This window comes from Typopeltis vanoorti, chromosome 18, assembly GCF_054136105.1.
Source record: "Typopeltis vanoorti isolate ZY-2024b chromosome 18, IOZ_Tvanoo_1.0, whole genome shotgun sequence".
NCBI lineage: Eukaryota > Metazoa > Arthropoda > Arachnida > Uropygi > Thelyphonidae > Typopeltis > Typopeltis vanoorti.
This window is the reverse complement of record NC_143566.1, coordinates 29,117,745-29,145,224: the sequence shown is the minus strand read 5'-3', so window position 1 is coordinate 29,145,224 and position 27,480 is coordinate 29,117,745. Positions and strand designations below refer to the sequence as shown.

At 36.9% G+C, this 27,480-nt stretch overlaps 1 protein-coding gene across 1 annotated transcript in view; it reads left to right on the top strand.

The window, feature by feature from the left end:
* Positions 1 to 23,335, top strand: part of LOC150096576 (translocon-associated protein subunit alpha-like) — an 86,963-nt gene extending 63,628 nt beyond the window's left edge. The window contains exons 4-5 of the mRNA XM_090408420.1: positions 15,146 to 15,245; positions 21,741 to 23,335. Of these exons, the coding sequence (XP_090264546.1) occupies positions 15,146 to 15,245; positions 21,741 to 21,856 (216 nt within the window). The 3' untranslated portion in view covers positions 21,857 to 23,335. The remainder of the gene's footprint in view (positions 1 to 15,145; positions 15,246 to 21,740) is intronic.
* Positions 23,336 to 27,480: the final 4,145 nt, after the last annotated feature.

Here is a 27,480-nt window from a genome sequence, read left to right as displayed (position 1 = left end):
AAAGGTGTTAGAGAGGATTTCGGATGGACTGGAAAGTGTACAAGATTGGTGGAAACATAATTCAAAAGTAATCCTGAGCTGTGCAATCGAGGTGCTTGGTGAGACATCTCGAAGGATTAGAGAGCAGAAGGAGGGCTGGTGGTGGAATAACGTACAAGTGGCAGTGACAGCTAAGAGGAAGGCAAAGCAGAAGTGGGATGAGTAGAGTGGAAGAGGACAGAGAGGTGTACACAGAGAGAAAGCAAGAAGCCAAGAGAGTTGTGGCACAGGCGAAGGCCATGGCATATCAAGATCTGTATGATCAATTAGAAACAAAGGAAGGACAGAGAAAAGTTTACCAACTAGCAAAATAAAGCAGCAAAGGACATCTTACATGTGAGGCAGATCAAAGATGCTGAAGGAAGAGTATTATGGAGGGATGTGGACATAAGAAACAGATGGAAAATATAATTTGAGGGACTTTTGAATGAGGAAAATGCAAGGACTCACAGAGGAGATGGGCAGCCTTCTGAGGGGATGGTGCAGAACATCAGTAGAGTGGAAGTGACGGAGGCCATGAAGAGGATGAGGAATGGAAAATTAGTGGGCCCCGACAGAATTCCAGTGGAGGCATGGAAGGCACTGGGGTAAGAGGGAATTGACCTGCTGTGGAACCTGTTCATGAAAGTTTGCCGACAGGAAAATATACCCAAGGAATGGAGGGAGAGTACTCTTTTTCCCATCTACAAGGATAAAGGGGATGCACAAGACTGTAAAAATTACAGAGGAATAAAGTTGATGTCCAACACAATGAAAATCCTAGAAAGGGTTCTTGATGGTAGATTGAGGAAGGAGGTGGAGATTGCAAAGTATGAAAGGATGGAAGTAGCAGAGATGAGAATGCTTAGGTGGATGTGCAGTGTGACCAGAAAGGATCGTCTGAGAAATGACCATGTCAGGGGAACAGTGAAAGTTACGAACTTAGGAGCGAAAATACAGGAGGCAAGGTTGAGATGGTTTGGTCATGTGATGAGGAGGGAGGACGAATATGTGGGAAGAAGGGTCATGCAGATGGATGTGCAAGGAAGGAGGAAGCATGTGCGGCCGAAGAAGAGATGGAGCGGCTGGTAGAAGAGGACTTGAGGATGAAGAACTTGGATTCTCATAGACAGGCTTATACGTTGGTTATGCATTTCTAAATAACTTAGGGAATTGAAACAACGTAGATCCGAATATAAATTAAATTATACTTTAATAGATATTTCCGATATTTCGGCAATGTCACATTGCCATTTTCTAAAGGAACTTACAGAAAGGCAGGTGCACACAGGCAATAACAATACAGTAACTGAGAATGAAGATATGAAGCTATCGTTCTCCTAGAAGTCCTGATGTGCCCTCTGGCGGGCTAAGTAGGCATTCTTGGCTGTTGGGCTGAAGGTCTGCTGATGTATGCCTCCCAAATTTGGGGCAGTCGCATACAACCAAATTTGTTGAGGTTTGGAGAGTTTCTTAGGGCAGAGGCTGATTCCATAAATAATCTTTCGAATTTATATTTGCTCCGGTGTATTATTGTTGCTTTCTTCCACCGTATTCTGTGGCGAGTATCCAGAGATACTCGCCACAGAATTACAAGTATAGCCATTCTGGTCTGCAAGACCAGAATGGCTATACTTGTAAAACCGGATGTAGTCCTTGTGTTCAGAAATTCTGATATTCGCTGTCCTGCCTGTTTGGCCAAAGTACGACAGTTTACAACTGCAAGGGACCTGGTATACACCAGGTAGGTCTAGGGGAAGTGGTTGGTCTTTGGTAGAGCGGATAAGGGATGCCAATTTTCTGTAAGGCCTGTAACAGGAGGTGAGGTCATGTTTTTTTAGAATTTTGGTAATTTTTTCTGAGGTGCCTCGGTTGTAGGGAATGGTGATGGATTTAGAGTAATATTTTTTGTGGAGGGGGGGGAGGAGGGGGGCTGTGGTTTGTAGGTTTTAATATTTTTTGGATTTTTTTGGGGGGGGGTAGCCATTGGCTGAGAAAGTGTTGAGGATGTGATTTAGTTCAGTGTTAAGGGCTATGTCGTTAGAACAGATTAGTTTAGCCCTGTTGTATAGTATTTTAACCACTCCATATTGTTGTGAGGGGGGGGGGGAATTGTTGGTGGATGTATCTGCCTGTATGGGTGGGTTTTCTGTAAACTGAGAAAACCAAAGTTCCATCAGGCTGGCGGGTGACTAGTGTGTCTAGGAAAGGGAGGCAGTTGTTTTCCTCTTTTTCCAGGGTGAACTTGATTCTGACGTGTTGGTTGTTTAAGTGTGTAAGGAAGGAGAGGAGTGTTTCAGAGCCATGTGGCCACATAGTGAACACATCATCAACGTAGCGAAGCCATATGGTTGGATTTTGTGGGGCAGAGGCTAAGGCTTTTTCCTCAAAGGTCTCCATAAAGAAACTGGCAAAGGGTGGGGAGAGTGGTGAGCCCATGGCTGTCCCCTCTATTTGTTTGTAGAATTTTCCCTGCCAAACGAAATAGCCTGAGTTCATTGTGAACTGAAATAGGGCTGAGATATCGGGGGAAAATTTAGCTTGGATTAGCTCTAAAGTTTCCTTGAGTGGGACATTTGTGAATAAGGAGGAGACGTCGAAGCTGACCATTATGTCAGTATGTTGGAGTGTAAGGTTTTCTATGCTGGCTTTGAAGTGGGCTGAGTTTTTTATGTGTGATGGTGTGTTGCCAGTATAGTGTGTGAGCTCTTTGGCCAAATGTTTAGCTAATTTGTATGTGGGGGAATCAATGCCATCCACTATGGGATGTAATGGCACATTTTCTTTATGTATTTTTGGGAGTCCGTAAATACGGGGGGGGGGGTATAGAGTTAAACGGTTTTAATCTGTTGGTAACTTCTACAGGCCAAGAAGTGACTTTCTTAAGGAGCCTGTGAAGTTTTCTAATTTGTGAGTTGGTGGGATTGTAATTGATAGGGAGGTAAGTAGCCCGATCTAATAGAAGAGCATTCAGCTTAACTTTGTAGTCCTTTTGGTTAAGTACTACAGTTGCATTTCCTTTATCCGCTTTGGTGATAACTAATTCTTTATTATTTCTCAATTCCTGTAGGGCTTTAAATTCCTTGTTGGATATATTGGTTTTGGGTGGTTTTGCTATGGAAAGGACACAAGCTACATCCAGTCTTACACTGTTGGCGATTTGATGTGGAAAGTGGCGGATTCCTCTTTCAATCTGGATCATAATATCCTCACTTGGTATTTTTCTGGGAGCAATGGCGAAGTTGTGGCCACGTGAAAGCACGTTGAGAGCTTCAGGGTGACTGAAGAAAGGTTGATTACGGTGTTGGTAGCAAGTTTTGGATTGACGGTAGAATTCTTTTTTAATTTATCGAAACATGACCTCACCTCCTGTTACAGGCCTTACAGAAAATTGGCATCCCTTATCCGCTCTACCAAATGTGGTGACAGCCCAAGACAGGAAGGTGTGGAGGGGACTCATTATCAACAGTGACCCCCACTTAAGTGGGAGAAGCTGCAGAAGAAGAATTGGGTTAGAAATAAAACAGTTGATTAAAGAGACGTAAACCATAAATAGTTTAGAGAAAAATGAGTGGAGTTAACAGATGGTAGCAGTAACAATCATATTAAAGATGAAGACATTAACAAGGAACTGGACATTGAAAAATGTGTAAGTAGAGCTAATCTAAGCTGGCATGGTCATTAAACAAAATAGAAAAGGAGAGGTTAAAATATTTGATACCAAGATGACTCGGAAAATGACCTAGATGAATTACTTAAATATAAGTTTCTTATTCGGTTTTGAAACAAAATGGGATTTAATATCCTTTTAATTTAAATAATGACCTAGATGAATTAAGATCTAGGTAGATTTATGTTCGAAGTGCCTTAGAAGACAAAAATTTAAGATTTGACAGTATTTGGAGTTCTGACACATAACATACTACATTGAAGGAAAATTTTTATTAGGAAGTTAGTAATAATATGACCTTAATTATCATAGTAACCTTTGAGGGTAAAATTTGATGATGTTGACAAGTTTGTGATATTTTTATCATAAGAATTATTAGAACCACAGTTTGGCCTGCTGTAACTCATTCCAGGTTGTAAGTTTAGTCAAAATTATTGATCATCTGTTACTTTTAATTGACAGATGTATTCACCAAAAGACAGCTTGCAAAATTTGTGTTATTCAAGTGATCTCAACAAGAACTTGCTTAATGGCATTTCTTACATTGCTTAGTGACCTCTAAGAAGTTCAGGGCATTAATACATACTATACGTAGTCTCCTCTCTTCTGCATCATTGAAATGGTTTAATCAGACTTTGAGTTCAATGTCTTATGGAATAATTTCAGCAAAATTGGAAGGAGATATTATTATTATTATTTAAGCCTCAGAGGAGCCAAAAGACTCATCGTGGGAGGTTCTTCCTAGGAAACACAAGTTTATCCAGACTCATCATGGGAGGTCACTCCTAGGAAACACAATTCTATCATGCCATTAAACTCATTGACCGTTCTTGCTCTCACCACTTTATCAGGCAATGCATTCCACGGTTCAGTAATTTCCAGGTTTCAACCAAGCGAAAGAACTCCCAGTGTCAACCCTGTAACCACCTCTCAACAGTTTAAAAGTCCCAATCATATCACCTCTCCTTCTTCTATCCACCAAACTCTGCAGTCTGCATTCCCTCAGCCGATCCTCATAACTAACATTGTACAGTCCTGAAACTGTCTTTGTTATCTGCCTTTGTACCCTTTCCACAGTTAATTTATCCCCTTCAAATCCTGGGGACCAAATCTGACAACAATAGTCTAAGTGTGGTCTGATCAGGGTCTTATACAACAGAATGATAACTCTTTTATCTCTGCAGGTCAGCAGCCTTCTCATTATTGCAGCAATTCTCTGTGTTATCACCACCTTTGCAATATGTCCCCTGAATTTCAGGTTTTTATCAATCATGAACCCCAGATCTCTTGTCTCCCCTACTTCCTCCAATAGAGTATGCAGCCTTCCATCGATGGATCCCAAACTTCAAGACTTTACATTTTGCTGCATTAAATCAACATCCCCATTCATTTGCGCATCTGTCTAGCTTATTCAAATACTGCTGCAGGACTACCACATCTGCACTATCACTTATAACCATTCACATCATTCGCAAACAACTGAATATTGCAATCCACTGACAATGTCATTGATATAAAGGTTAAACAATATAGGTCCCAGTACTCAGCCCTATGGGACCCCACTTGTAACCCTCTGCCTCCTTGAAACTGCCCCACCATACACAACTCTCTGATACCTGTCAGACATCCAATCCTGAATCCAGCTGACCAACCTTACATCTAAACCCATGTGCTGCAACTTAAATATCAGCTTATCATGTGGAACCCTATCAAATGCCTTTGCTAAATCCAAGAAAAATGGCAGTATATGCCTTTCCCTCATCTACTGCTCTTGTAACTTTATTATAAAAGGCTAGCATATTACTAAAACAAGAGCATCCCTTCACAAATCCATGTTGACTCTCACAGATAACATTACCCTCATCTTCCCAATTTTGTATACAGTCCCTAACTAATTTCATCACGATCTTAACTACTGATGACACACAAACTGACCTATAATTAGACACTTCCAGTCTGCTACAGTCCTTATGCAATGGCACTATATTACTTTCCTTCCATTCCCTGGGCACCTTTCCCATAGCCAGACTTTCATTGAAAAGCCAGGTCAAAGGAGCTGTCAGTTCTTTAGCACATTCTCTCAAAACTCGTGATGAAATACCATCCCGCCCCAAAGCTTTACTGACATCCAGAGTACTCAGTATTTGAAACACGCTCTCCTCCTGCACCTCTAATCCTTGAACCTGCCCTATCCCTCTAGTATTAAAATTTACTCCTCCAGGATGAAATATACCAATAAAGTGTTCATTGTAAAATTATACTATGTCCTCTGCATCAGTCACTCTATTCCCATTTTTATCCCACAAACATTTCTCCTCTTACTGGCCACATAGCTAAAAAATTGCCTAGGATTTTTTTTGGATCGTAGAGCCAATCTCTTCTCATATTCCAGTTTTGTCTTCCTTATCATACTAGTCATTCTCCTGGCCTGTGTCTTATATTCTTCATGCATCTGCTCTTCACCTGTCTCCTTATATCTCTTCCATAGCCTCTTTTTCGCATGCAATTCCTGTTTAATATTGTTTGTCATCCACTTTACTCCTAATTGCGTCCTCTTCTTCACTCGTGGTATACAACTTACCATTGCTGATAACAAATATTCTTTCACAATTTCTCACCCACTAGTGATATCCCGGCCTTCCAATTCCTGCCTCCATGAAACTTCCCGAAGTTGACGTCTAAGACTATTATAATCACCTGTCTTATAATTCCACATATGTTCCCATCACTTTGATACTCCTGCATATCTATTCTATTCATCTTCCAAGTCAAAACGACATGGCCACTCTCTCCAACTGGTGGGAGAGATGTCATCTCAGTTATTATCAACTCTTCTGATGCTATGACCAAATCCAAAACTCTTGAACCGCTTGTTCCCTCTATTAGATTTTGCTTAAGACATTTGTCCCTCAAGAATTCTAGAAATTCCATTCCCTTATTGTTACATGCATCTTCCTCTCTCCAATTTATACTGCTGTAGTTAAAATCTCCCATAATAGTCATTCTTCTTGCACTTGCTTAGCTTCTCGCAAAATACTGCTTACCTTCTCATAGCTAGATACTACTTAGCTTCTCTTTTAATGTTCCTGCATATATTTTATATATGCAGGAACATTAAAACATATAAATAAATTATTTTTGTATAGTTCTATATTTATATTGTCTTCTCCTGGTGTTTTCCTATTTTTCATCTTCTTTATTGTATTTTTCAGTTCTAACATTGTGATATTTTCTGTTAGGTCATTCTTTATTTTATAAAATTTTATTTCATTGTCTTCATCTGTCTCCAGAGATTTTGGAAATAGGTCACCCATTTTTCTAAATCTATTGTTTGTATTTTTATCTGTTCATTTATTTCTGTATTCATGTATTTTATTACTTTATAGGTTTTGGCTTAAATAAATCCTTTTCTAGTTCTTCATTCCATCTCTCTCTCTCTCTCTCTCTATGTTTTTTTCCTTACTTCTCATTTTGCAATTGCACTGTTTCTTTTATACTCTATTTCTGCTTCTGTTATTTTGGAATTTAGCCATTTCTGGTAACTGCCCATTTTTTGTTTTTTATTATATTTTCTATTTCTTTGCTCCCATCTCACAGTCCTATTTAACTAATCCATTTGCGCTTTATTCCTAAGGTTTCTGTTGCTGCTTTTGTGAGAATTTGTTTCAAATTTTCCCATTCATCTTCTATGTCACTTGACTCATGTGTGGTTTCTGTTTTTAAGTTTGTGCATTTTTGATATTGTTGTCTAACTTGGGAATCCTATAATGAAGAAATTTTGTAGCTTGGTTTGTAAGAATTTTCAATTTTATGTGTTTTTAGTCACTTTGGTTTAAATCGAATTTTTGCTGATATCATATAATGATCAGATTTAACTGAAAGCCTCAATATGCTCTTACATCTAAAACTAATTCCACTAATTTAAAATTTGCGATAACGTAGTTAATTACTGATTTGTATCCTCTGGCTGACCAAGTATATTTATGTATTTCCTTGTGTTTAAACACTGAATTCATTATTCTCATTTTATTATAAATTACAAAATCCCACAGTCTGCGACCATTTAGATTACATGTATCTTCGCCAAATTTGCATATGTTTGTTTTATCTATGGCATTCTGTAATTCTTTATAAAATATATTACTGTCTTCTTCTTTTCCCTCTTCTTGTGCATATGCACCAATTATTGTTATGTGGCCTCTTCATTTCTCCAGTCTAATTTCTATTAGTCTTTCGTTCAAATAGTTATTAATACAATATTGTTCTTTAGGAATCTTCTTGAGAAATTAGTCAAAACACTAAATTAGTTGTGTTCAAACCAATTTTAACTTATGAATCTGACAGCTGAGTTAGAAATAAAACACTTGACCAAAGACTAGAGACCACAGATATGAGAGGTCTGAGAAAGATTGGGGGGGGGGGGATTGAACAGATGGCATCAATGGCAATATCACCTTAAAAACAAGGATATTAGAAGAGAACTTGACATTGTTAGCATCCAGGAAGGCATTAGCCAAGCTAATCTCAAGTGGTATGGTCACTTAAACAGAATGGGAGAGGAAAGATTAGCAAAACAACTGCCAGGTTGGCAGAAAAAGACTCAGAGGAACACCAAGATATAGCTGGATTGATACAGTAAAAAGTGCCTTAGAAGACAGAAATATAAGATCTGATAATGTTGTAGTCTTGACTGGTAAGATTGGAGGAAAATTGTAGATAGGAAGTTAGTAATGATGTAAGTTTTTCATGTAGTATCATATCCTGTACACCTCTTGAGGGTACATGTCAGGAATTTGATGATGATAAAATCTTTTAAAACAATAATTCTGGTTATATTTGGGTACTGCCTCCTATATATAAAGATACACACAATGAAGTGTTATGGGATAAATCTTAACTATTACACCTTTTGAAAGTTTATTTTTCACTTGGTTAGACTATAATAAATTTAGTTTAATCCTTTATCCAAGTGTGAGCAAACAAAGTTTGTGCCTGAAAGTATCTTCAGCTCAGGAGCTGTGTTTTACATTATGAGAAAATATCAAGAATAGTGAGGGAGCTTGCTCCACCTTTACTTCGAATTGCCTTCGCCGATAGTTTTTCGGCACGAAACTTATAGATCGTAGTTATCGAACTTTAGTTTCGCTTACTGGCTATAAAACAACAAAGGATGTTTATCCCCTTATTTTCTATATTAAGGTGCCAGAAAACTAGCCATTTGGCTTTTTATCTTAACTAAAGATGTTGAAAGTTTATTTTTCACTTGGTTAGACTATCATAAATTTAGTTTAATCCTTTATCCAAGTGTGAGCAAACAAAGTTTGCGCCTGAAAGTATCTTCAGGACTGGGATAAGGTGGTACAACACTGGGAAACTCGTTGCAAAGGTAGAGCAAGCTAACATCACTTGTATCTCAGTATCTCCCATAATGCAAAACACATCTCCTTGCGGATATGTATAATGTTATGCATTAAGGGAAGGGCCACTACCCAGACTAGTTTCGACCTTTATTGAGGTCTCTTCAGTGGGAGCCAGGCCCAAGTGGAGATACCAGGCAGAAACATTAGCAAGGTCATCTCTACCTGTAGGAGTTGCCAAACGGTGTGCCACCTTTTTAATAAATTACTCTGGATTTAGAGAAAGATGTTGAAAGTTTATTTTTCACTTGGTTAGACCATCATAAATTTAGTTTAATCCTTTATCCAAGTGTGAGCAAACAAAGTTTGCGCCTGAAAGTATCTTCAGGACTGGGGTAAGGTGGTGCAACTCGTAGTGGCCCTTCCCTTAATGCATAACATTAGACATATCCGCAAGGAGATGTGCTTTGCATTATGGCAGATACTGAGATACAAGTGATGTTAGCTTGCTCCACCTTTGCAACGAGTTTCCCAGTGTTGTACCACCTTACCCCAGTCCTGAAGATACTTTCAGGCGCAAACTTTGTTTGCTCACACTTGGATAAAGGATTAAACTAAATTTATTATAGTCTAACCAAGTGAAAAATAAACTTTCAACATCTTTCTCTAAATCCAGAGTAATTTATTAAAATGGTGGCACATCGTTTGGCAAGTCCTATAGGTAGAGATGACCTTGCTAATGCTTCTGCCTGGTATCTCCACTTGGGCCTAGCTCCCACTGAAGAGACCTCAATAAAGGTCGAAACTAGTCTGGGTAGTGGCCCTTCCCTTAATGCATAACATTAGACATATCCACAAGGAGGTGTTTTGCATTATGGGAGATACTGAGATACGAGTGATGTTAGCTTGCTCCACCTTTGGAAAGAGTTTCCCAGTGTTGTACCACCTTACCCCAGTCCTGAAGACACTTTCAGCCGCAAACTTTGTTTGCTCACACTTGGATAAAAGATTAAACTAAATTTATTATAAATATTACACTGTTGCTATGACATAACTGAGAGAAAATTTTGGGAGTCTTTGGAAATGGCATTAGATCCTAAACATCTAAATATAAACTCAAGTATCAACTTGTCTGAATACATCCAAGCCATTATCAGCCAAACGTGTGTACATGGAAAGGAAAACGTGGTGGTGTAGTACTGCTTATGATAAGTGATGACTTATTTCCGCTTAGAGTAGAGGCTTTGGAAGGCAGTGACACAAATGGTTTTGAAAGCATATGGTGTGAGGTAGAAGTGGCCAAGACAGGATATTTATTGGGGTGTTGCTATAAACCAGGGAGCAAAGAGGGTGGGGACCAGGAGATTTTTAGGCAGTTGAGCTTGACAAGTGCGAGAAGAATGGTTGTTATGGGAGATATTAACTACAGCAGTATAAACTGGGAAGAGGAAATTGCAAGTAGTAAGAAGGGGATAGAATTTCTGGAATTCTTAAGGGACAAATGTCTTCGGCAGCATGTGATGGAGGGAACAAGAGGTTCGAGAGTTTTGGATTTGGTCATAGCATCAGAAGAGCTGATAATAAGTGAGATGACATCTCTCCCACCAGTTGGAGAGAGTGACCATGTGGTTTTGACTTGGAAGATGAACAGACATGCAGGTGTATCAAAGAAAAGGGACGTATGTGGAATTATAAGACAGGTGATTATAGTAGTCTTAGGTATCAACTAGGGGCAGTTCCATGGAGGGCAGAATTGGAATGCCAGAATATCATTAGTGCTTGGGAAATTGTGAAATAATATTTATTAGCAGCAATAGTAAGCTGTATTCCACGGGTGAAGCGGACACAATTTGGTGTAAAGTGGATGACAAACGATATCAAACAGTAACCAGTTGAAAAAGAGATTATGGAAGATATAAAAGGAGAGGAGTGGAGGACAGATACACAAAGAATATAAGACACAGGCCAGGAGAGTGACCAGAATGATGAAGAAGGCAAAACTGGAATATGAGAAGAGATTGGCACTAAGATCCAAAGAAAATCCTAGGGAATATTTTAGCTATGTGGGCAGTAGGTAGAGAAACGATTGTGGAAGAATGACATCGCGGGATAAAAATGGGAATAGAGTGACTGATGCAGAGGATATAGTGGAGTTGTTCAGTGAGCACTTTATTGGAGTATTTCATCCTGGAGGAGGTTTTAATACTAGAGGGATAGGGCAGAATCATGGTTTAGAGGTGCAAGAGGAGATTGTGTTCCAAATACTGAGTACTCTGGATACCAATAAAGCTGTTGGACTGGATGGTATTTCACTATGGGTTTTGAGAGGATATGCTAAAGAACTGACAGCTCCGTTGACCTGGCTTTTCAATAAAAGTCTGGCTGAAGGAAAGGTGCTTAGGGAATGGAAGGAAGGTAAGATAGTGCTGCTGCATAAGGGCAGTAGCAGACTGGAAGTGTCTAATTATAGGCCTGTTTGTGTGTCATCAGTAGTTAAGGTCTTGGAGAAATTAGTGAGGGACTATATACAGCATTGGGTAGATGAGGGTAATGTTATCTGTGAGAATCAACATGGATTTGTTAAGGGGCTCTTGCTTTAGTAATATGATTGTCTTTTATAATAAAGTGACAAGAACAGTTGATGAGGGAAAGGCATATACTGCCATTTTTTTGGATTTTGCAAAGGCGTTTGACAGGATGCCACATGATAAGCTGATATTTAAGTTGCAGCACATGGGTTTAAATGTCAGATTAGTCAAATGTATTCAGGATTGGCTGACTGATAGGTATCACAGAGTTGTGTATGATGGGGCGTTATCAAGGAAGCAGAAGGTTACAAGTGGTGTTCCACAGGGCTCAGTACTGAGACCTGTATTGTTCAATCTTTATATCAATGATATTGTCAACGGACTGCGAGGGGACATTCAGTTGTTTGCAGATGATGTGAAGTTGGGAAGGGTTATCAGCAATAGTGCAGATGTGGCAGCCCTGCAAGAGGATTTAAATAAACTAGACAGATGGGCAAATAAATAGGGGGCGTCGGTTCAATGCAGCAAAATGTAAAGTCTTGATGTTTGGGATCCATCGATGGGAGGATGCGTAATCGATTGGAGGAGGTAAGGGGAGACAAGAGATCTGGGGGTGATGATCGATAGAAAACTGAAATTCAGGGAGCATATTGCAAAGGTGGTAAGGATAACTCGGAGGATTGCATTGCTGCAATACTGAGAAGGACGCTGACCTGCAGAGATAAAAGAGTTATCATTCCGTTGTATAAGGCCCTGATCAGACCACACTTACACTATTGTTCTCAAATTTGGTCCCCAGGATTTGAAGGAGATAAATTAACTGTGGAAAGGGTACATAGGCAGATAACAAAGATGGTTTCAGGACTGTACAATATGAGTTATGAGGATCAACTGAGGGAATGTGGACTGCAGAGTTTGGTGGATAGAAGAAGGAGAAGTGATATGATTGAGACTTTTAAACTGTTGAGAGGAAGTTACAGGGTAGACATTGGAGAGTTCCTTCACTTGGTGGAACGGCGAGAAGGAGCGATGACAAGGGGCCATCCCTGGAAGTTATGAAAGGAGGCTGTGTGCAAGAGGGTGAGGAGTGGTTTCTTTGCATGGAGGGTGGCTGAACCTTGGAATGCATTGCCTGAGAGAGTGGTTGAAGTGGGAAAGGTCAATGGGTTCAAGGAGTGGTACGATAAACATTGTATTTCCTAAAAACGATCTCCCACGATGAGTCTTTTGACTCCATGGAGGTCTGGATAATAATAATAATAATGAATGCCTAAACACGCACAATGTGCGAAACAATGCAATGTGCAATTATTTTAAAATGTTTTATAATATTAGAAATATTTATATTTTAAATATTTTAAAGAAAAGATTAAAAAAAACATCAGTCTCTTCTATAACTACATAGTGGTTGTCACATTTGTTAGTCTTTACTGCTTGTCTACTAATTTGCATGTTTACAACTGAAGAAATCCTATGCAATTAGGATGAAATGTTGTGTTAATTAAAATAATTAATACAACATTGTTATCATCTTATTCTGGTTCTGCCTTATAAGCTCTTTATTACATATTGATGAACCAGCAAAGTTTACATGCTTCTATATATATGTATGTATGTGTGTGTATGTATGTATTGTTGTGTCCCCCTTTTACCGTCCAATAATTGTTAATTACTCTTACAAGTTTATTTTTATCTTGTTTGTAACAAATTTCTTACTATACGTAATATCACCCAAATACAAGGTATCTAAGCTCTTGCTCCCCTTAGTGTCCTAAAACATTTATATATATTTTAGCTGTGCCATTTAGGACATTTAGTTTATGAAAGAAAATCAAACCAATAAGCAATTTCCTAAATATGTTTAGGTGTGAAACAATTATGCAGTCATGACCTTGAACTCGCAACATAATTTTTCTTTCCCCACCCCCCACGGCTAGATTCGTACGTTATTACAAGTGGTGCATTGAATGGCAATTTCAGACAACTGAAATTGCCATTCAATGAGCAAAAGTTTATTATACACATAAGCACAATACAATACATTAAAATCATTAAAACTTAATTCAATACTAAGCTGAAACAATACAAAGCAATACTAGCAAAACACAAATGATAGGTTATAAAATTCTATGTGGTAAGGGCAATTATGCCGCCACAAAAGACTCCACACATACGATAAAAGGATATCCTCACAAATGTTAACAATTGACTAAAACTTCTCATCTGTCTGAACACAATATTATGATACAATACCTTAATTAAACACAATTAGTTTACACATGTTAACTCACGAGAGTGATATAGGTTAAACAGTCCTATCGCTACAATAGTAACCACATTCAGCTCTTCAAACAGCTCTCAGACAAAATATAGATGACATGCATAAGTTTCTAGACACATGATTATTTATCTATTAACACTGACAAGCTTATTCTCTTTCTATTTTTAAATGCATTATAGTCCTAGTTCAACTCTCATTCAAGTCTTTCAATTGATCGGTAACTGAACTACAATCACAGCTACATTAAGATTTGAAATAATATAAGATTTTACAATACCGTTTGATAAGGATCTTCTATGCTAGGCTCTGCTCTTACTTGTCTGTAATTTCTGAGGACGAATTCTTCTGTAGTGGACCATATCTGAGATTTCTCAGATTAAGGTGGGCCTTCATGTCTTTAGCAGAATCAAGCTTCTTCCGAGGAAACACAATGGATCTGCGATTCTGTAGTCATGAGATTCACTATGCAAAAAAAAAGAAAATCTCTACAGATTTTCTTTTTTTTGTCAAGAACACGGTTGATATAACATGCAGTAGTTACCTTTCTTCTCAGCTGTACAGCATTCCTCCTTTCTATAATAGGGAATTGGGACCGAAATCCTGCTTACTTTGTTCCTTGACGTGGCAGAGGGAGAGAACTTCTGACCGTCACTCAGGAAAACTACATAAGACAACTCATACGAAGACTGGAGAACCAAGAGAGAGAGATCGTGGGGGGGGGGGGTTCCTAACCCTTTTATACCATGACCATACTGGCACCTTCTGCAATTAATCCACCCCTCCCCCGATGTCTGGGTACGCTTTCTGTGACCAGTTAGGGTGGCATTTTTCTGCCGAAATTCTCGCAGGCCGTGTGCACACAACTGACTCATGCTGATGTCCAAAATTGGGAATTTTGACCTTGGACCTTACCTTGTTTTTTGCTGGCCCTATGAGTCACATTTATTAAACTTTATCAGCTTACCAAATTTTTCTAAGAATTGACATAAACTTATAATCCCTTGTTTCAATTGTTTAACAACAAGCCTTTACATGCAAAATTCTTATGACCAATATTCTATAATTTAATTATCTTATTTTCATCATATTATAACAAATTATCTTATGTGAGTTAACAAATATTCTTAGTTGTATTTCACACTTAGATGCAAGTATATTTTTCCTTTTCGTTAAAGGTTTTTACTTGTTAAATTGTGATCAAAATAAATTCTTTTTTAGGAACTTTATTAATCACAAACTTTAACAGTATGCATATATAAATTATAATACTTGTAACTTTTTCCCTCTCTAGAAAAAGAAGACAACTCCAACCCAGAAAATTGAGATTGGTACCCAGAACCAGAATGATGTTGATTATGAATGGCTGCCCAAAGAAATGTTGACAGAATTGAGTATGGAGTTTTATTTGTTGTTTTAATTTTTTTTTTTTTAATTACAAGAGAGGAATTCTGATAAACAGTTGCATCTTAACCAGCTTATCTCATCATCATCGATTATGGTATGACATTCTGTTAGCTTTCATCAGCTGTTTTACTTGGGGAAAAAATTTCCATTATCTCCTTGGATAGGAAAGTTAAACTCACCTCCATGGTCCACTTTGCCAGTTGCATGTCCTCTGGTTGGTTTATGATTTTTGTAAGGGAAAAACCAAAGTTTCTAGATGTGAGGGGGGGGGTAGAGTCCCTATCACTTCTGTATAAGACTCATGGACCCATCTTAAGTTGAAAAGGTCTGAAAGGCCCTCTTTGTCACAGGATTCAAACTCATCTTTACAACTGAAGGGCCCATCTGTGTTATGGAAGTGCTAAGCACAGAAAGGAAGAATGTGTTTGCATTTTTTGTTGAACAACTCAAGGTTGTATTCTTTGGGGAAGGAAGAGTGGGGTTGGCTGTTCCATAGAACAAAGTAGATGGAATGAAAGAGGAGGCAGAGAAGTTGGTTCAGTGAGTTTCAAGCTTGACTGTAAAAAGTGTTTGTTAGCTCAGTAGCTCTTGTTCTCATGATTTTGGAGGAAAGTGGAAGAATAATAGTGACCAATTCAACAGAGTTCTGTCCATGGAAATATCTGAAAGTATAAGGCAGAAACTGAATGTCTATAGGAGAGGGATTAAAGTGGATATGTGAGACAGAGAAAGTTCATTAATCTTAGAGATTAATGAAATCTTACAGCAAGAAATATCAGTCTTACAGAGGATTTCATGCAATACCAAATATGTCAGCAATATCCCTTGGTTGTGCAGATTTAAGATTTTTATAGTGTTAGCAGGTGTGAAGGAGTGTATTGTGCAAAAAAAGTGCACTAAGTTTTTTGAAGGCTACAGAAGCTTTGGTTGATATGTATTCATGCCAGGAATGGTTGAAAGTATAGGTAAATCAAGAAGGGAAATCTGATCATGTTTGGATATCTGGGTATTATTGAAAGTCAGGAGGAGGGAAGTGAGCTCTTTCTTGTGAGAAATCAGACAGGACTGAGTTGTGGTGATACTGAAATTTACAAGGTTATCTTGCTGAAATATAGCTAGAAGATCAGAGTTCAGGACATTGGTCATGGTTGATCTTAAGGATCTAACAATTTGTCAAATGAAGAAGTGTTTAAAGTGTTTTTAAAGCTAAGACATTTCACTCATCTCTTACAGATAACATCTGTGTTGATCCAGATGTCTGCCATGTGGAAAGTCAAAATATGCACAGGAGGATACACAAACTCATAAATAATATGGTGACTTAGAAAAGCTGAAGTGAAAGTTTTTTTTAAATCTAAGCACCTTATCATACCTATAAGTTGTGGAAGTCCTGTGATCCTTAAAGAGAACATGCTACCTCTGAGTTGTTGACAAAATCAGTTGACATCCACACTTTTTATCTAGGCAAAACTTCTTAGATCCCCATCTGGGAAATGCTTAATTCTGTGCACAAAACGCAGGATGTTTTCTTCAAGTATGAAATTTTGTATCATTTTAGTTTATTATTGGGACAGCACTTTATTTTAGGGATGCTAAATTGCAGAAATTTTAATATGGTGTGGACTCAGATTACATTTTCCATCTTACTAGGAGTACTCTCTATATTTTGTGATTAAGACCTTGGTATTTTGGGTCTTTCTTTCTTCAGCATCACCACCAGTACATGTGCTGTTTTTTGGTGTGTGATGGTATGGCAGAAAGTTACTTGAATTTTTAGTTTTTCTCACATGTGTTCTGTTAAGCTGGGATCAGGAATGTGCAGGCTAGTAGTCTTTCCACACATGATTTTCCTTAACCTATGTTGAAAGACTGCTTCTGTCAACATAATGCATTATCATGTTGACAGAAGCATTACATTATCCAGATGTGTCATATTTGTTGGTATTCTCCTTTCAAGCATTATGAACAGAAGTTTGGGTCGTTGCCAACAGAAACAGCTCCAGACATCTGTATGTCTGCAACCACACATTAATATTAGGGTGATGCATAAGGTAAAAATTCCATTCAGAAAAAGTCGTACAATAAATTGCTCCATATCACAGGTTTCTGGTTCTCTCTGGACCAGTTGTAATGTTCTTTACACCAACATAGACTTGTATTGCATATATATATATATATATATATATCCCATACACAAGAGGTAGAAGTTATAGTACATCAGTGCCTATAACACACCTCTGTATAGATTGTAGTAGATGTTAGGCTAATGTGCAGCTGCCCTTCTGAAATAACTAACAATATTGTAGTTAGTATAATGATGGCTAGGCAGTCAGAGCTAGAAATGGAGCCACATGTTGTAGCTGAATTTATGGAGTCCCATTCTCAGCCTCTCGGCAATGAAGATCTAAGAACAGAAGCAAGAAGTGCCTGAAGAGGTTTCCATTGTTGAGCCTAAAGGCCTAACTTCCAAAATTCTCTCCGAGGCTTTCTGTCATGACTTTTTTGGAAAAGCATGATCTGTATTTTGAAAGAAGTTTGAAAGTAAATGCTAACATTGTAATGAATATGCCTATCACATGGAAATCTAGAGAAAAGAAAAGGCAATCTAACTCACTGAAAATCTATCTTTACCATCAACATCAATCCAATCTCATTAAATGTAGAATGTACATGCAGATATGACACAGTGCTATGCCTAACCAACAGCAGATGGCAATGCATGACTCATTCAATAAACCAGTTTTCATATCATTAGATTTTTTTCTTTCAGTCATAACTGCACTGTCTTCAAACTTCAACTTGGTGCTTCGAAGTTCAGCACTCCTCTGGAACCAAAGGTAACATAACTCTGGGGTATGACTGTACTCTCTCCCTTCCAGCAGCAATCTCTCCAGGTGACTCATATCAAAACCATTCAAATGCAGTTTCATTCATCCTTCAAAGTCATCCCACACATTCACAAACTCCACTCAATTCTCTTCACACATTTCTGCTAACATATCATTCATAAACTTTGTCCTCTGCCTAAACTCATCACTGTCATACCTACTTAACTACCTTTCCTATCACACTATTATTGTTTATTCTTCTCAGCAATCTCCTAATATTCAGTCTTACATTCTGCTTGTGTGCTGATTAAGTCATTTTTTTCTGCTACCACTACCTTTGCTTGCTTATGCTTTATATTCACTGCTTCAATTGTTCTACTCTTTCTACCTCCCAGAAAATAAACCTTGTGCATCTTCTTGTTCACCACACCTCTAATAATCAAATCCCCATACGATGCCGCTTGCGAGTCTGTGGAGATATATTCATTTCAGTCCTCTTCACACTTCCATATATACATATCCACAATTCTCTTCATTTCACTCTGTGTCTGCTTCATTTCTTGCCTTATCTTCACCAACTATTGTTTTCAAATCTTGTACTTTTTTCGCTATCGTTCACTCTAGCTTTCTTACCATTAATTGTATTCTGTTTTTAACCATTATTCTTGCACATTTTCTTATTCTGCATGTACCACTCATGGCACCTTACAATTTTTGAAAAATTCATGCCATTTACTTTGTCTTTCATGCTGACCTAAACAAGTTCTTCATCTCACCACCAGCACTTGTTCCAGAGCACTAAATAGAGAATTTAAAATAATACTGTCTAAAAATTTAACCACTGTGTTTCCAGTCACAAATATCACATCAATGCTCAATCTAAAAATTACCAATATCATCACATGATAAATATAATATTAACTTATATTGCAGTAACCAGTATATCATCATTGTACATTAAATATCTGTGGTTTTACAATTATGTCAACTTATGTACCTATTCTTAGACAAATAGGTAAAACAGAGAAGGAGATATACTGTGGATCTTAATTGGCGAAATCTGCTGGTAGTCGATGGTGATGGTTTAACCTTCACCATCGACTACCAGCAGATTTTAGAGAATAGTAATCTGATTCTAGTGAACAGGATGGTGGTGTTTCACTGGATGATAAGTCATCTACCACTTAGGAAGCCTTGCTGGCATTTCCTCCTACTGGAAAATAAATGTCAATATCTCTCTCACTTCTCTAAATTGTATTGCTAGTAGTGATGCTAGCCTTAAAAACAATAACTGACAACAAAATACAACAAAAATAATAATAAACAATAATGAACAAAATTAAATATAAATCTAAATAATGAAGGAAACTGGAACTGACTGGAGAGATAGAAGACTAATTAAGAAATTGAATGCTAACCAGAAAATAAAAATATGATACAGGTAAATGAAGTAACTGCAGATGTAGAGAAAGGTGCAAGACAAGTATGCATTATCACCCCTACTTTTCAACTTGTATGCAGGAATGAAAAAAGGAATGAAAGGCATAACTGTGTGGGTGGAGTGCAGATACATATATGCTTTGTTGTGATGTACCTGGATTAGCAGATATTATTTACGATGGATGATGTTTAGTTTGATTATGTACTTACTTTAGTTTTTGCTGCATTTATATTAACAGCGGGAGCTTCAAATGAATAACATAAGTAAAAACAGTGATTAGAAGTAAGAATACTGAACAGATAAAATCATTTATATGGAAGGAACTATTCAAGAAGATGTAAGTGAAAATACAAAGAGCAATTGCTATGGAAAAAGAAGTATTAAAAAAAAAAAGCGATCATTTATTACAAGTAAGGTAAGTCAGTCGAGTTATGCATTGGTTTTCATAAATTAAGGAACAAAGAGAAAAATCGCAATAACTCAGGGTGAAGACATGAAAGTCACGTACACTGTGTAAAAAGTGAGGCTGAGTCTGCTACAATCTAACCTTACATCAGCTTCAGGAACATTGGTATCTGCTTCCACTGCATGCAGAAGGGTTCATGAAGGCGACCAGTAATGTGCATGCCTCTATCCCCCATACCACAAGAAAAAACTTTTGAAATGGGCCAGGACCCATGTTAACTGGACCAAAGACCAATGGTGGGGTTGGTATTGTTTACAAGTGAGTTCCAATTTGCTCTACAAAGTGATACCAGGTGTGCTCTGATATGGAGAGAACCAGGGACATGTTTTCCCTCTGATTATCCATGAAAGGGACACTTATGGTGAAGGTGGTGTTGATGGTTTGGGGAGGCATCTCATTGAGCAGATACACTGATCTGTATATGCTTCCTAGTGGAACCACAAATGCTGCAACTTATAGAAACAAGAATCCCTAATCTGCATGCAGGTGCGATGTGGAAGACATTTATCCTGCAAGACTATAATGCCTGTCCTCATCAAGCAAAGCTCAAAGACCAGTATGTTCAAGAAGGGGCTATCATATGTGTGGACTAGCCAGCCAAATCTCCTGACTTTAACCCTATTATCAACTGAGCACCATTATAAACAGTATCAAACATCATTGTGAGCACTGTATTACTGTGAGGTGTGATCACATTCCTTTTTGATACACTTTGATAGTCTAATTTTGACCTCTTGTTTTTGACCATTGTTTTCATGTATCTGTTTGTTACTTAAACTGATTATTTACAATTTTTGCGGTTGTTTCTTTTCACATCCCATATACTGCTCTTCACCAGATTGCATAAAAATCCATCATACAGTTTAAGAATCTTCCTGGTTTTTCTCTTTGTTCCTTAATTTATGGAAACCAGTGTGCAGCCAAGATTTATAAGAACATTTGATTGGTGTGTATGGTTGTGAGACTTGGACTATTACAGCAACAGACTTGAAAAGCATAAAAGCATTGCAAGGAGTGAATTGGAGAGAAAGAAAAACCAATGAAGGAACCAATGTCTGTTCAAAATATGAAGGAAAATGAAATTCCTAAGACACATATAGAAACATAATAAATGGATTGTAAACATATTAGAAGGAAACATATCAAGGAAGGAAGAAGAGAACAACTCAAATACACATTATTAGATGTACTGATTAACTGAAAGAGGTTATAACCCTATTATTAAAAAGAAAAGCTGGAAATAGGGTGACCTGGAGAAAGGAACTCGCCATAATGACAGGGAAGAATGTACCTTAGAATGATGATGAAGTTAAGAAAACCTGCTTCAAAATATGAGTGACAAGGAAATTAAATGCATTCAACTTCTAAAGTTTGCTAAAGAGGCTTGTAAAAGTATTATATGTTTGACTTGAAATGTGGACACAATAAAGAAGTTCCTATTGGTAAAGAAGTCCAGATTTCAAGGACTACTTAGTAAATGCTTCACTCTGATAGCATTTTTTTAAAAAAAGTAGAATGGGATATTGAGCAAAAGGTTGAGAACTACAGATTTGTAATCTTTTTCTAAAGGAAATCAGGTCTCAATAATGTTCACATTTTTAGGATTGTTACTTCCACATTAATTGGATATGTGCAATATTTATGTTACTAATGTCTGTTCAAAATTTGATTTAGTAATGGATAAGTAACATATAATATAAATAATATAGCATAATAATCTTAACTTTTGTTTTGTTTTTTTTTTCAGATAAATCTCCTCGAAAATCACCAAAACAATCTGCTAAAAAGTCGCCAAAAGGTAGCAAACAGTCTCCTAGGATGAGAAAAGCGAAACGAAATAAAGGAGGAGGTAAAGATGAATGAATGTAAATAGATTTACCAACCAGTGCCTTTTTCATGCACTACTTTCAATAAAGCTGAACATTAAAAAGAAACAGGATACCGGCCAGTTGATTTTGATGTGAATTTTACTTGCATTATTTATTTAAGTGGTTAGCAAGTGTAGATTTGGGGAGAAAAAAAAAGTCTGTGTTTGTATGTTCGTTTCACAGTTGGATTTATGCTTTGCTATCAAGCATGAGGAATTGGATCTCTACTATTTGTTTTCATAACTAGCATTAATTACCAGGATAAAATGAGATTGTAATTCATGTATTTTTAATTTCTTGAAATGATTCAAAATTTACCTGCATCAACTGTAGTAAGCAATCTGAAATCTGTGCCCAGCTAGGGGTTACACTGCACTTAATATACAGTATCTTCTATCCTCTATATACAAACAACACAGAATTTTCCTTTTCCATCTCTGTCTTTTGATACACAGAATTGCATTTTTATGCCTAACATGGTGTATTTCAGTGGCCCACACACATAACATTGATTTGTTATAGTCTTCTGCATCTCGTGTGTGTGTATGTGGTGGGGGATATTAAAAAACATTGGTCAATTAGTAGAGCCTCTGCTACTAATGGCTCACAAAAAAAGTTAAGCAAGTTTGAGCACGATTAGTAGTTGGAAGGGAATCAATCGTTCGATGCTGTTGGCACACTCTCCCTAGATGAGTCTTTGGACTCCCTGGAGGTGTCACATAATAATAATAAAACTAGTGAACTTGGCACAGCTAAGTAGAATTTGCATCACAGTTTGCCTATTCACTTGTATTCACATTAATTTTCATCCCTGATGGTTGTCAAAAAAATAATAAAAATAAGAGCATGGTTAAATGGACATGAGTAGTTTACTTACTTGACATTGTTATATGGTATGTTAAGTAATAAGAATTTTAATGGAATTAGGAACGTGTTTCCTATCTGATGTTTTGCATAATCTTTTGTAAAATAGACAGTTATATTTTCTTTTGTATTAAGTGAAGTGGTAGTAACTCCACTAAATGTGTTTATACATATATATGTTGTGATTATAATTATTTTGCTGTTCACTATGATGAATCAGGTTTAAATGTAAATGAAATGTATGCTAAAACATATTTCTAGATCAAATATCATTTGTGCTCTGATACTGTTGAAAAAAATGTTCATATTAAATAGAGATCCTGAATAATAATAATTAAACTTTTCAAAAGCTCTGTATCTTTTGGGGCAACTTCTGTTTATTGGAATATGCTTTTTTATTGTTTTAGTGTTAAAAGTAAATGTTAAATTGTTAAATATATGCTGTGATATAATTTATTGGATTACATGTATCGTGAAATTGTTGCATTTTAAACAACCACATTTAAAGGAATGTTGTGACTAGATTTTTTTTTTTTTTTTTTTTTAAATAATGAAAATACTTTGTGTGAGGGAATTAACTTGTGCAATAAGTCAAAATGCAGTTTTAATTTTTTTTTCTGAAATAAATTATCCTTGATATAAATTTCATTTATTTCACAAAAAATTACATAGAATTTGTAATGTAGACCTTCTTTACAGAATATTTCATTAATAGCATTTTCTCAGAATGTGCAGACATGAAAAAAGAAACTAGAACAGATATTATTTAACAGTACAAATAGATTACCACGGTTATGTGATCTTTATGTTGGCAGTTTGTATGAATTGTTATATAAAAATAAATGTAACATAATATACTAAAATTATTCTTACCAATAATTAACATCCTAATTAAACATTGAACAATTTTCATTAGTCTGATGCTAGGGTTCCATCTTGGATATCAGAAATATCTTTTACAGTCTAGAGTTAGATGCATTCTGTCTCTTAAGAGAATAAAATGAAAATAAGCAGTGAGGCAATTTTTTGCACTGATTTTATTAATAATAACTTAATAATTAATAATATTAAGTTATTATTATTATTTATATGGGCATTCCATGGAGTCAAAAGACTCATTGCAGGAGACCATTTTACTTTTAACCAGCTTTTCCAATACTTTAACCACCACTCCTGAGATGTTAATTGGTCTGCAATTTACTACTTCTGTCTTGGAGCCACCTTTATGTAATGGAGCTATCTTACCCTCTTTTCACTCCCTTGGAACCTTGCCAGAGCTGAGACTTAGATTAAACAACTTCATCAAAGGCACTGCCAGTTCACTTGCACATTCTTGAAGCACACAGCCAGCTTTGTTGGCTGAGTGGTTAGCATATCACCTCTCCAAGGCTGTGGGTTCAAATCCTGCCGTGGGCATGGATGTTTGTGGTGGTGGTGGGTGGTGAGCAGACATCCAGGCCAACTGCTGTATTCACATTGATATTTTTCAATATACTAAGTATCTCCTGTTCATCTACCTCAATGCTCAAATCAGTCTTTGTCACCTCAGTAGCTGCAAAGTTGCTATCTGAATGATATACACTTGCAAAGTGATCACTTAGTAACTGAACTATTTCTCCTGCTTCTGTCACTTTCTTAGCTGGCCTGATTGGCTGCAGGTTCGAATCCTGCCATGGGCATAGATGTTTGTGATTGTCTGTGAATATACTAGTGGTAGGTGGCATTGGTGTAGTTGCAGTTCATTATAGTTGGTGGATTGAGTGGTGGAGACAGAATTGCAGAATAGGTGCCCTCTCTCGATGAGTCATGTAATAATAGTAATAATAACCATCAGCACTAAGTAAAGTTACCTTTCTATAATCGTTTGTTCTCTAAACTTGCTACATAGTGAAAAAACTCTTTTAGATTTACTGTGACCTGCTTAGCTAATTATCTCTCAAAATCTGATTTAGCCTTCCTCACCATACTAGTTACCCTTCTTGCTTGTGATTTATACTGCTCATGGGCATGCTGATCACCTTGTTTTTTATATTCCTTTAACAATGCCTTCTTTTTATGCAGCTCCTACTTTATATTGTTACTCATCCACTTAATCCCTACTCAATTTATTCTCCCGACCCCAGGTATGCACTCTGATACTGCCTTGCTCAACCACTTCCCATGCACTAATGAAATTCGTTCCATGTAGTTTCTTATGGCATGGCACTGCTCCAAGTTGCCTTCTAAGTTTGTCATAATCACCAGCTATGTAGTTCTGCATAAACCCTGTCTTGACTGAAATTTCCACATGTTGGAAATTTCTCCAGGACAAGACTGCATGGTCACTTTCCCCAATCAGAGCTAGAATTGCTACTACAGTTATAGATAGATCTGATGCTATTTACCAGATTGAACACTCTCAAACCCCTGGTCCCTTCCATCATGTGCTGTTTCAGGTAATTATCTCTTAGTAACTTAGTATAAATGCCATTTCCATTTTCCAATGTGTCCTTCCTTCCAATCTATATCACTATAGTTTGAAATCTTCCATCGTAATTGCTTAGCCTGCACTCATTGTACTAATCTGCTGTTACATATTCCACATTTTCTTCAACACCCCCCCCCCTCTCTATACGTCTATAGCAGCAACCAACAATATATTTTGTCCTATTGGCCTCTATCTAACACCATACAGTCTCAAATCAATCATTTCCCTCAGATCTACAATCCTCCTTAACCTTCTATTTTTTGGTTGAAGTTCTTCAGCTATCATTAATAATACCCCCTCTTCCTGCCCTATTTCTTCTATCTTCTCTGAAAAGACAATATCCATTACATTTTATCCCTGTAACTATATCATTTTCTGACAACCAGATCTCGCTGATTCCAATAATTTTTGGCCAAGTTGAGATGACCAATGCTAAAAACTTCTCTCCTTTAATTCTGATGCTTCAGGCATTTGTGTACGTGCATTTCAACATCTCCCTGGACCCACAATTACCCTTACATAATGTCATTATCTTCCTATTCTGATTCGAAATCTGGAAACTACACCCAGCTCTTCATATTCATTCCTGTACTCATACTTATGTATCCAAGAGCTGCTGGAAACATGCTTGATTGCTTGATCCCTAATATCTCTAGTTTCTCTGGTTTTGCACTTCCAAACTCACTGAACAACACTTTCTCCAAGCACCTAACTCCAAAACTATTTAAGTGCAGTCCATCAGATTCACTCCACACATCTATAAACTACACACCATTCCTCTTACACAGTCTTCTCATTGACAATCACGACCCTTCTCAATTCCATCCTATCATACCAAGGCAGCAGACTCACAATCTTTACTTTCTTACTCTTCATTTTTGCTATGTCTAACAACTCTTTCAGATCTTCTCTCATTGCATATTTCTCACTTTTCAAATCATTTGCACCTGCCAACACAATTCATTTGCTTCTTTCTTCTGCAAACTTACAACTTCACTAATATCCTTTATCTTCACACCTGGAAAACATGCTTTCGTCACTTTCTCATTAAGTATACCTCTTATCATCGAATTCCCATACAATACTATCTCTTTTCTCCCAGTTTCTTACACTTTTATGCTTTTCCATTCATTTTCTTTTGTTCTCTGTCCTTCTGTACCACATGCCAATAATTTCTCCAGTCACTTGAGCTTATCTTTTGTCCTGTAATGCAATTTCTTTCTGCATTAGAATCTCATCATCCACATTATTACTTTTAACCACTTCCTTCAAACTCTCATTTGTATTTTGTGCACTATTATTCACTGCTTCCACTACATTCTCCACAACAGGTTGACAATCCTGTCATATATCTATAATATCAATCACTTCATTCTTTCACTTCCAACATGATTCACATTTCTTATACTCTCTTATAAAACTTTTCTGACAAATGTTTTCTCTACTCTCACTCTCATACCACAAACCATTCATTCTCGACAAAGAATACATTAAACACATGCTACATCACACTAAATCCCTCACATTGATATCAGTAAACATCGATAATCCAATGAAAGTTAGTCGATAATATTTGCAAACTGATAATCTTATTCTTTCTCTCGTGGTTACACAATAATATCATTCATTGAATAGAGTAAAATGATAGAGAAGACAACTTACCATTTAGAAAACACTTACTTTAATTAGAAGAAAATAAGATTCGACATTTCAACCTTTATATCAAGGTCATCGTCAGGAATTTTATTTTATATATATCTTATTCTTTCTCTCGTGGTTACACAATAATATCATTCATCGAATAGAGTAAAATGATAGAGAAGACAACTTACCATTTAGAAAACACTTACTTTAATTAGAAGAAAATAAGATTCGACATTTCAACCTTTATATCAAGGTCATCGTCAGGAATTTTATTTTATATATATATATATACACACGCTGGGACATAAGCTACATTAGGATAAACTGGAGTGGGTTGACTAACTGCACTGACAACTGTTGACCCTGGCCTGACTTTTAGTGAGGAGGGGAAAAATAAAAAACATATATATAGACATGATATGTACCCTCTAAGGATGTAAAGGATATGATAGTACTTCATGAAGAATTTACATTATTAATAACTTCCTATCCTATTTTACTCCAAATCAGTCTGTTACGTGTCAAGATTCCAACATTATAAGATCTTATATTTCTATCTTCTAAGGCACTTTTTATCATATCAATCCACCTATATCTTGGTCTTCCTCTGGGTCTTTTTCCTTCCAGCCTGGCAGAGAACACCT